This window comes from Dermacentor silvarum, chromosome 9 (genome assembly GCF_013339745.2).
Source record: "Dermacentor silvarum isolate Dsil-2018 chromosome 9, BIME_Dsil_1.4, whole genome shotgun sequence".
In the NCBI taxonomy this organism is placed as follows: domain Eukaryota; kingdom Metazoa; phylum Arthropoda; class Arachnida; order Ixodida; family Ixodidae; genus Dermacentor; species Dermacentor silvarum.
The window spans coordinates 143887006-143898502 of record NC_051162.1 but is presented as its reverse complement, the minus strand read 5'-3'; the positions used below and the strand labels follow the sequence as shown (position 1 = coordinate 143898502).

Below are 11497 nucleotides of genomic sequence, written 5' to 3'. Positions count from 1 at the left end.
GATCTGTAGTTTCGCAAAAATGAACCGATATGTCGTTTGCACATTGGGGTAAAGTGCTGTTCCTAGGAAGAGCGGACTTTCACACAACATTACAAAAATAATTTTCCGTTGGTATCGTTCTAAACTGATGCCTTGTCTTTGCAAGCGTGGGAAAATTGCGTTTTGACGTTGAAATGTAACGGCAAAGGCATGTGTATTCTACACCGTATCTTTGCCGCAATCAAAACGACCAAGCTGTCATTAACATAGAAATCATTCAAAGCGATATTGCATACTCATCCACCGTGTCCACAGCAAGTGACTCAGAGCCCGAGATCATGGCTTCCATCTGGACTGCAGCGTCCGCATTCCAGTAGGGTGAAATGTTAAAACGCCCGTGTACCCGCACTTAGAGCCTGTAACAATTCCCAGCTGGTCCAAATTGTTCCGGAGTCCCCCACTACGGCGTCGCAAAACCTAAAGAGTATAACAGCTGACACAGTTCTGGCGTAATTAGTGAAGTCTATTGCGTGTCACCATGTCATCTGAACAGCACAGTTGGGATGGCTTAATCTCGTGCGCTCTCAGCAGAGGCTCTGGCGTTGCATGTGTTTCACAAAGCGCACCCTACTAGACAGCATGCAGAGAAGGGCACCTTTTCGCTTCGTTTCCAACGTAACTTCACAATTTTCTTGTACTAAAGTCTCCCTCAAATCAATCAATGCACTGGAGTTGCATACCCTTTAAGTGTATAGCCGAATAGCTCGAAGTCATACATGTAGATCGCGTGCAACAAAAGCACCTGCTGTCGCGTGAGCTGCGCAAAATAATGCGCAGAATCAGCGTCGGCTTCTTCAGCAACCGTCTTTGCATTCTTCTTCGGGAACGACCAGCCGGCTAATCCAATCTTCGGCAGCAAAACGTCCAGGTCACGGTGAAGTGTTTCCACCTTCAGAATGACGTCGTACCTGATCAGTGGGATGAAAAATGCGTACATTATTTATCCGCAATTGAAGATACAACAGTGTGCACAAAAAGAGTTTTACAGCAGATATTCACACGTAAATATATTTCTTTTTTTTAATTTACCGGCATACCTGCCAACCTGTGACCAGTATAATTCTTAAAAACCTCATTGAGTCCTTCGCATTCCCAAACGAGGTACTAAACATCAGCAGCCACTTTTCTTGGGTATGTATATCATATAACTTGTGAAAGTAACTTTATTATGCGCAGCACACCAGCAACAGCAAAATTGAAACAGCCGAAACTGACCGTTGGGATAGCAGAAACTGACAACACGTTGTTTCCACATAACAATAAATGTTTCTGCGACGTTTGTGCGGCCAATTTGGTCTACTTCATGAGTTGGTCTGAATAAGCGGGTTTAAAGCAGGTACTTGTCTTGTATATGACGTCTTGCGCTGCCACAAGAGGGCACCAGATGAACCATCACAGTTTCATTTTTGCGCGAAGTTATCGTTCTTTTGCACTGCCATATCCTTAAACACCTTTACACAATTTTTCACGTAATTAAATTTATTTTTCGAAAACTTTACCTAAGCTTCGTAAAATTGTAGAACGAGCGAAGAATTTTAAACTTTCTAAAAATTCTGAAGCCACACCTGAAGCGCTGGCACTTAGAAAATGAGAAAAGGAAATGCAGATGGCTCATGTTCAACGAGGAATCCACTGTTTAAAAAAGTAATATCAATATTGGCTACTGAAAAGCCCAACCACACCTAAAACGCTTGTAGTTATGTCTTAGATTGAGAACGAGTGGCAAAGCCTGAAGCTTTTTTCGCATTTGCGGCGTGGCTGCGAATGGGTGTACAGAAAAATTATATTTGTACTAAACACGCAGTACATCCAGGAAAAAAAGGTAACATTTTTTTATATTATCCGTGAAAGATAGTGTCATAAAACAATCATTCAGGTCACACCAAACTTTGCAAATAAATTAATTTATTATATTTGCGTTGCGATAATTAAGCACAAATTGTTAGCGACAGATATCATGTCTGCCATTTGTTCAATGCTCATTACAATGATGCGCATGGAATGGTTTGTACTTCTGTATATATCATCGCTTGAATTGTTGACTTGTGATTTGCCCACCCTATGCTTTTTGATTAATGACCTTGATGACAACTTGTTGGCATGTTTCACTGCGTATGTCTGATTAAATGAAAATACAATTCATTCTAGACCTCTTGCATCTTGAGTGCATTCAAGGATAAGAGCTGGGCGCTAAAAGATTTTGATGCCGGCATGCATTACTGGTTTTCTCCCGTTCTTTGCATATTTAATTTGCAGTGTTGTTTGTTTTAGCAGTTTTAATTAGTTTGCACAATAGTTTGAACCATGCTTTATCACGAATCTATACTTGAGGGTGCAGGACGACATAACTGTATGCTCTGTGACAATTTCCACCTAAATCGCCTTATTGGTGTTTGTAGATACTTCAGAACGCACACATTTTAGTGGGAATAGCTGGCCTTATGGTATTACGTAGAAGCGAAGAATTTGGCCGTGTTTGGCTATATTTGCGAGGTGACTGTAGCATAGAAATGGTTACCTGCTCAGAGTTATGCCAGCCATATGCCCTTCTCGTTAACATATCTCTGCCTTTTTTGTTTGTATGTAACGCCGTTGTATTGTCAACAAGCGTAACATTCGATATTTCAGCCAGATCATGTGGCATTCTATACAATACTCTTGTGATCATACCAAAATAGTACCTTTTCTCGCAAGCGCTTTAATGACGGGCAACGGAATTGAAAGTCTCAGGCTCAGCTAAATAGCGGGTAAAGCAAGAGCTAACAAGCAAGAGTTAACAATTATATAGGCTTGTCGGTGCGTTCGAAGTTAGGTGCAGTAAAAGGGCTCTGACACATCGATATAAAACGCGTGCATCTGCATAATAAATTAAGCACGCTGCTTTCGTTAAAGCGTTTTCGCTTCGCGTAAGAGGAGCTTGACTTCTAACTCAATCGTGCAGAGGAATGGAACATGGGCGAAGCCGGGAAAGTAACCGCCGGCTGTTCTGGCAAAGAACACTCTCCATAGTGACATAATCACGAAGGACACAGCGCGTAAGAACAAGAAACCTAGCGAAATATTTTAACATTAAAAACCTTAAAATTCCAGGTGGCAAAGCGACAATACGATGCCTACCCGAGAAGAACCATGTTTGAACAAACGTCAGCGTTCCGCGTGTCGTATTCTTTCGTTTTAGCGAATGCGGAAAGTAAACGTTGGCTCTTGCGCTGAGGATTTCGAATAAGACACAAAATAACAATGGCAACGCGCTCACGGAATTTTCAATGTGCGTGACCGCATGCTGTTTTCAGCACGCGTCGTTCAAGGTTCGCAAAAAAGTGAATTCTTGAATCCACTGCCAACTTCAGGGCCTGGATTTCACTTATAAGCTTTGTCACCGGCTCGAAATCATTGAATTCATTGCAGACGGAATGCAAGAAACAATCTTGCGTTGTAGAGGACAACAATCAAACCACTGAATTTGAGACCGTTTTCCTACATGAATTGGGCTTCATACAGTGTCAAGCGATATACAGATCAGAAGATTTCATCACCACAGTAATTATCGTTCTAAGGAGCTTAATGCATGTGCACTTTTAGGCGAAGGCCACTTTGAGTGATCTCAAGTTGGCCCCTTTCTTGGGTCAGCGGGCTTACTTGCGTGTATTCATGTACTTTTCTAATCTCAGCACAGCTTCAGTTGTCGGCGTCCTGGACTGGTTTCATCAAATTTCCTTCTCTAAATAAATCTGAATAGACCACCTACTATCTGCTCTCCAAATCACAATATGACTTGCCCATCTGCTCCTCGTTTTTGTATTATAAACTACATTATCAGCTACGCCTGTTCGATATCTAATGTATCATGTCATGTTTCTGTCTCTCAACGAAACAGTAATAAAAACTGTTATTAGAGCCAGATGACCATATTAGGCTTCTGTAATGACGAATTCGTCATCAGTATCGAGAAAAACGCTTCTGCAATGAAGAAATACGAAAATGGAATTTCGGGGTAGCTCTAACTTATGGCACCTCTCATGAGACGTTAGTAATGGCTAATTCACTGATCGTGGTAAAGAGCGAGGTCACGTGGCGATTGTATCAACTCCTCTGTTTTTTAGTAGGTGATTCAAATATAAACGCCATGCTGATCGGTGGCAGTGATGCATTAAAGCCATGTATTGGCACTAGGAAAACCATTATTGACCTACAGACAAAAATCTATCAACCTATATCTCAGCCTAATATTTTTTAGTGTCTCCTTAAAGTTACGTGAGCTAACTATTATAAAACTGATTGTTTATTCAAATATATTCGATTGAATTGAAAGATTGCACGTGCAATCTTTGATTACATTGATCGTCACGCAGTCCGCATATATAGTTTCTTCTCATATTTATTTCTTGTCCTCCTATCTACCCTGAAACCCCTAAGTTAGGAATGATAAAAGGCATTCACTATACACCGCTGGCATATATTTTTAATGCTTCTAAGAAAAACGGTGTAGCCCCAGCTCAATAACCATTTTATACTATAAGACTAATTGGGTTACCTCATTGTACAAGGCCTGCATCGGCGTGTGTAGGGCTCCCAATGGGGATCCCAGGTCTCCACAGACGTGTTCAGTATGATGTTCACGAATTCGGCGAACGTGAAAGTACCGTTGGGCCCTCTACCACGGAAGCCACTTTTGTACATTCTTTTGGCACCCTTGATTGTCGGGTGGGTAGTGCGAACCTTGTTCACGTATGCCGAGACCAGTCTTTCAAACGGGTGTCGAACTATGATCCCCTTGGTGTAGTTGGCGACGAGATGATCTCTGACGTAGGCGCTGGGGCACAGAAAACGAAACCTTCTCCGGAAAGCCGTGTATATTCCATCAGCGTCGCCAACGACCGCGGAAACGTTTTCGGCCAGTAGAACGAGGGCCTTGATGCTCGACGTGGCAGCCTTCGGGACAGAGCAGAAAGCAAAGCGGCGACTGTCCACGAGGTACAGAGATTGCGGGCCATGTTTGCACTTTGAACTGCTTGTGTTAACCGAGTTATCCGCGGGGCTGTCTGCCTGTAAGATGCCGGCGTATTTCTTGCAGTAGGCCTCGATTCTTCCGAGCCTTCTAGCTAGATCATCCACCTCGCTGTGTTTTCTTTTAACCTGGGGTAGACAGCTCGGTCGACGGAAGCACTGCAGTCGCTCGTTGAAAGCTGCGTAGCATGAATAAAATTTATGTAGAACACAGTTTCTTTACAGAATCCGAAACTAAATCTTTCGCAGCGCTTCTCTTATGAAATTGTTAATAAATTTACCACGTGCACTGACGCCCCTAATTTGATCTCACGAATGTGAATTACAAGATAATCTTAATCCAGCTCAGTTGTGCAAGATATCAAAATTGAGTTCTGTATGGTCTTTTTCCTGGTCGTACACGATTTAATTTCTTGAATCTCATCGCACACATGCGCCAGTTTGTGTATGCTCTCTGAGAAATACTGAGGGCGTCAACACACCATCAAATCACGCATATTTGTCCTCAACGTAGACATGGTGCCTAATGCATCCCTCTAAAGATTCAGTAAAACTTCCCACAGCAATCATACATACTTGAACGAGCAACCTGCGCCTAAAATGTTCGAGCATCTTTAAATTGGATAATATATTTTGGTTAATTTAGTAGCACTCGTCGTTCATGATTTTTTACTATTATTATCTACTAGAATAGTGATAACAGCCGTGTTCGATAAAACTGAAATAGCTGCGATAAATAAAAATTTACGCTATTTTGGAAAACTCTCCTAGTTTCATACTTGCCTCGGGATTCATAATTAGTTGCTACTGCCATAAACGCTCTTCATTACTTGGTATTATCTTTCTTGGGGTATGACAAATTCATATAGCCTGCAGCCGATACGCAAAAACGTATATAAATAGGCATTCTTAGGGACTGTAAATAACACCACAGTGCGACGCGCAGTCCAGTTAAAAAAAACAGAAAGAAAAATGTTTTCTTTTCTTTTAATAAGGAGAGCAAGAGGAACAAAAATTACAAGGAGCACGGCTGGGGCTGAAATTCTACGTGCATTCATGTTGAATATTGATGTTTATGATAACACTTATCTGTTATGCATCGTTCTTGCAATTTTCAATATCTTTAGGTAGTTTGGGCACTTCTACATTTGGGTTAAAATTTTGTTTGGTGAACTGCTGTAAAGATAAACATACTAACATATATACATTTTAGACGTGGCGCTAATGATAGTGTAATCTTGCATTTTATCTAGCCTACTGACCCGGAAACGAAAGCGTTCATTGTCTACTAAGCGTCACTCATAGTAGCATGAATCGTTAATTATGACACCCACCAATAACATTAGCGTAGTTCAATATCGACTGTCTTCGTAATGCCTGCAATGATCGCTTGTTAAGCAATATAAATGCATCAATAGTGTCCCAATCCTCAGGAAAACATGCACATAATGAGAAAGGCTTCTCATTGGAAGGTTCTACATTCACATTGGATGTTCTGCCTGCTCATAACTGCTTTCATGAGATCCCATATTATTAAAATTGCTATGTCTATTAGGGTTTCGAACGCCGACATCTTGGAAAGTCGCAGTTTGTGCATTGTGTACATTGTAGATAGAATGAAGGGAACAGCAGGACATGTAAAAACTATAAAGTCATACGTCATTGTTTATTCAGCCGAGAACACCAGCCATTCACAAGGAGATTCAATCGTATGAAACGAGCTTCAACTCAACATTACCACCTGTAAATCATGAAGGACGCATGCTTACAAAAAGCACAGAAACGCTGTTGGCTTGGAGGAGCATTACGCAACAAAGTCTCATCCATTAGAGCCCTTCACTTCAAGAACACCAACTGCGAAATGGACGAAATCCGGAAACAGATGACATTTTCTCACGCACCAATTGATTTGTTAAATCCACGGTGCAAGCTAACTTTCCAAAACAAGTTATATGAACCGGAAAACTGTGAACCAGTATAAAATCAATTCACCACACCTTAGCGAAGAGCCGATGTCGCCCGAGGATACCCAGATGCGCCAGCACTACAGCGGCCACGACAAGTGCGAGTATGAGTGGCTTAGACGACGGTATTGCCATGGATAAAGCCCCGGCCTAAAGTAAGAGCATCGTGTCTTACTGAGCTGCGAAAATTCTTGCATACTGTAAGATGGGCGCAAGCCGACGATGGGCAGAGTTGTCAAACGCTCGCGGGCTCAGTTGCGTTGCTGGGTGAAATATGAGCGCTTCGCAGTCCGCTTTTCCTCGGTCGCCGTTCTTGGGCCTCTGTCATTCGTGAAATGCGCCAGCTGGAGCTGACGCGACGTATTCTATGGAAAAAGTGCGTATACTCCATACTAGTGAAGCTCTAACTTAGATCAGATGCACAACAGCAAATGAAGGCGCGAGGTTTTCAAGCTACAACGTTCGGTGATCGGTAACGAAAAAAACAAAAGAAAGCGAGAAAACGTGATGGAGACTCATTTAAGGAATACCAAGTGATAACTGTAGGAGTCCTCCGCTCGCACTTCGGATTTCTGTTGGATAAAACGAAGCATTTCACAATACCTTTTTGGACTACAGTCCAAGAGAAAAAAAGCGAACTGAAGAAATTAATTGTTGCTGCGCAGGCACAGTACACTATTTCTTAAGGATCTACTCTTGCTTTTTTTTTTGTTTCGCGTCATCCTGTTTTGTCTTTCGTGAAGATACGCGTATCGACTAGCTGCCGAACCTGACTTTGTGAGCAGGGTTTGTTTAGCCATTCGCAATTATACGGAAACTCTTAGGCTTCTGGGAGTTAGTTTTTCACTTAATTGTCCACAATCTGCAACGCACTGTGCGCTGGCCTAGCGAAATTGACCTGGAAGGATTCCTTGAGCACTAGGCAGACAGAAAATCAAAGAATTAAAAATTTATTTGCGCAAACGTATGTCACGTCAATGTTAGTTTAAACCAAACAACTTTCATCTGCATTTGGAGGGCTTAGGTATTTTTCATTATTTTGCTTCATTGGAGCATCTCAAGTTTATCCATCTATACAAAAGAGAAAGCATCATGAAAGTCAGAGGTAACAGATCACCGAAGTGCCTGAGCGAATACAAATAAAGAGGATACAAACACGCGAAGTAAGTGACAAAATGTCAGCAGGCATTACAGTAAGGCTTCAATGCTGCTCGAGTCTTCGAAGACGTATGCATAGAAAACTCTGTCGTACAAGGCGCCAGCCCAATTTGGCCAAGCGGGTTTAATCGTGTACCCTACGTGTTTTCTCCAATTCTTACAAAACCATTTATACAAGTGTGACAGAACTTTAAAGAAGCACTATTAATTGTTTATTTCATTAATGACTTCCAAATGCACATTTTGCATTGCCACTATTGCGAAACGAATAAAATTGAGTATCAAACTAACGATGAAAGAAAACGGGTGACAGCTAGGAGTATACTGCACATCTGATTAAAAGCCGGCGCACAAGGTACACTATCCCATGGGCACTGTCACCTCAATATGACATGTTATGCTATGACATATTCACAAGATGATAAATATCTGCCACGAACCTACTAAACAGTTTAATATCGATCATCATTTGATCATTGTTTATATATACAATCTATACAAATATAATATTAATCGATTTATTGAAATATCTTCATGGCCCAAAGGACGTTACAGAAGGCAGTTGGGAAAAGTGTACATATAGTATATAACAACAGACTTGGCAATAGTGAATGAACGAAAAAAAAAACACTTCAGAATATACTCACTATTCCAGCTCTAGGTAATAGGAAATATCTAAGCAACGTATTGCAGCATGTGGTCCTCAAGTGTATTTTTTTTAATGCATCAAGTTGGTCGACTGAAAGGATGGATGAGGGCAAAATGTTTCAATCTCGAATGGTCTGGGGAACAAATCAATAAAAACTGGCTAGACTTGCGAACAAATAAAACGCTAAATTTATATTGATGATTGATGAATTACCAATTATTGTATGAGATGCTTAACTTGACTTTTAATGTCAGCTAGACACCAGCTACATATGTGCTTGCTAATCTGCACTACCGACTTCCTGTCACTTGCAGTTACACGTATATTTTCCTTTTCAATTGCTCGCATGTTGAAGTTATTTTTTTTTACAGCGAAGCTGTTGATGGCCAGCGTTACGTGGATTTTTCGTGTGCGTAAGCAAAACGTCAGGTCCCGCATGAACGCGCTCGTGCCACTTGTGCTCGTGTCATCTTCTTCCAGAACTGGCTTGTCAGCGTCCTTGGGATATGCATTTTGCGTAGATTAGTTATCAATACGCACCATTTTCAAGATCAGTAGACTCCCAGGTAGATAATTGGGGTTTCTCAAAGATTTTACGCTGTGCGACCCGTGTCGCCTTGTCTACGTTCGCACCGGCCTCTCTTTGCCGGTGTTGAAAGCGCTTGCGTATCTAGTTTCCTTTCCTTCCGCGCTCCCCTGGTGGCGGTATATAAACAAACCGAAATACAAGTTGTTATTCTCCATTTTCGATTTCCCTTCTCTTCTGTCATCGTAATGGGGAGGCCGCATACAGTCCGTACTCCGAGGAGCAACGCGCCTATGAATAGCGACAGATGCGAGAGTGCAATCGGCGCCGCCGGGACGCAAACACCAATTGTCCACCGATCAAGAAAATATGACCACCAATCAAGACAATAGTCGAAAGATTAGTCTACAAGCCAATGTTATCTAATAGTACAGAGCTGCTGCCTGTCTTGCCCAATAAAGAGAAAGAAATGCATAGTATAAAAGACATGTTAAATATTGTCAACAAATAAAATCTAGCAGCTTATTATTAGGCAATCGGAAGAATCACCGGTGTTTGAGTAATCGGTTTTGGTTTTTGAACATTATTATGATTCGATCTCATGCAGTTACTCCGTGGAAAAACAGAAAACGAGAAACTACAATTCAGGTCTCACGCACTGTGGGAAACGGTTTAGGCGAAGTTATTGTTGGTGTTGGCGAAGAACATGGTTCGTGTTTCACAACCATCAGGAAGCATAGAGCACAACATTCGGAAGTTGTACACCTGATCTTCTGAAAACACATTGTTCAAGTTAACACCCGGATATGGCCGACCCCAATCCAATGTCTTTCGCACAATAACGCCGACCCCATGCAAAGTCATCCTGCATGAAGAGTTTCTCAAGTACTTTTGAGAACCCGTGAAAGTCCCATTCTAGCATCGCTGCTACCTCTGATCACTGCGCATCGATGTCGCCCGTCTTCGCGTTTACGATAAGTATGCCCTCGCGTTCCAACCTATATTCGTCGCTATGTACCAACGCTGCTCCACTTCACGTTCACGATCCAGCTCGTGTCCTAAACTACGCTTTGCTGCGCATCGGAAACGTTCACTCTCTGGTCGATGCTTTTTTTCGAGCCCTAGTCTCCAGTGAATTCAGTACATGCTTTGACCCGATTTTGTTTCCGTTTCCAGCTAGCGTCTGCCATCTTCGCCCCCGGCCACATAAGGTTGCACAACCTTCGAGACCAGTGCAATGGGCCCTCCTTACCTCAGGTATACCTCAGTTGGCACATCTTTGGCACCTGCATATTGTCCAACGCAGGAGCCAGCAACCAGCATTCACAATGTTGGGGAAGTGGCAGAGATAATTAGGCATCAAGAACCAACAGCTCTAAGAGGATCACCTCTCTGATGTTGCCAAGCAAATTAGCTCTTCATCAAATGACAAAATAAGAATGACCGTTTGTGATGCCTGGGTTCGAGAGCAGCCAGCGATGAAAGTGTATGCCTTAATTATTACAGCGCTAATCATTTGATTACCGCCCTAAGCTATGTAAAGTAACTGTGCTTGCCGTGCAGTCTGGACGCGAAATATCGTCCATGAAACGTATGTTTAAAGTATCCTGGGAAGACGAAGAAAGCTAAGGTTTTCTGGCGCAGCCACCAGCATTGTTAGCCTATTGAGCATGCACCACTTGAGCATGTCTTCCTTCCCCCTCTCCCTTTCTGACATTGCAGCGTGATGGTCGGCATCACAAGTCATGCCCCTGGAGAGAAAATAAAAAGAAAAGCAATCATCAAACCGAAATATGAGTGGTCTTATAAGGTTCACTCCATAGCACGCATCGTGAGCAGAAGACAGAAATACGGCAAATCAATGTGGATTCATCACACAAAGTTTTTACACTTTTGTGCTCGAAGGATAAGGGCAAACGAGGTGCTTGATTTTTTATTTCCTACGAAATCAAGACAACATTGAAGCCAAGGTAAGCGTAGAGCAATTCGCAGTTCTTAACACAAATAAAATGGAAATCAGTAAAAGTGGACGAAAAGTTCATATGCCACAGGTAGAAGCCGGGCCCATCGACGGCAACTTTCGGGGCACCAGATAGCTAAAACTTACGGCACCCATAACAATGACTAAAGGCGCTTATGGGAAATAATTTGGTT

The 11497-nt window shown here is 42.2% G+C and overlaps 1 protein-coding gene across 1 annotated transcript; it reads right to left on the bottom strand.

Moving 5' to 3' along the window:
* Window positions 1–697: 697 nt before the first annotated feature.
* LOC119463955 (carbohydrate sulfotransferase 9-like) lies at window positions 698–7145 on the bottom strand. The gene is made up of 3 exons (XM_037724777.1): window positions 7076–7145; window positions 4574–5225; window positions 698–947 (listed from the first exon to the last, which is right to left on the bottom strand). The coding sequence occupies exons 1-3, from the start codon at window positions 7143–7145 to the stop codon at window positions 698–700; spliced, it is 972 nt and encodes a 323-aa protein (XP_037580705.1).
* Window positions 7146–11497: the final 4352 nt, after the last annotated feature.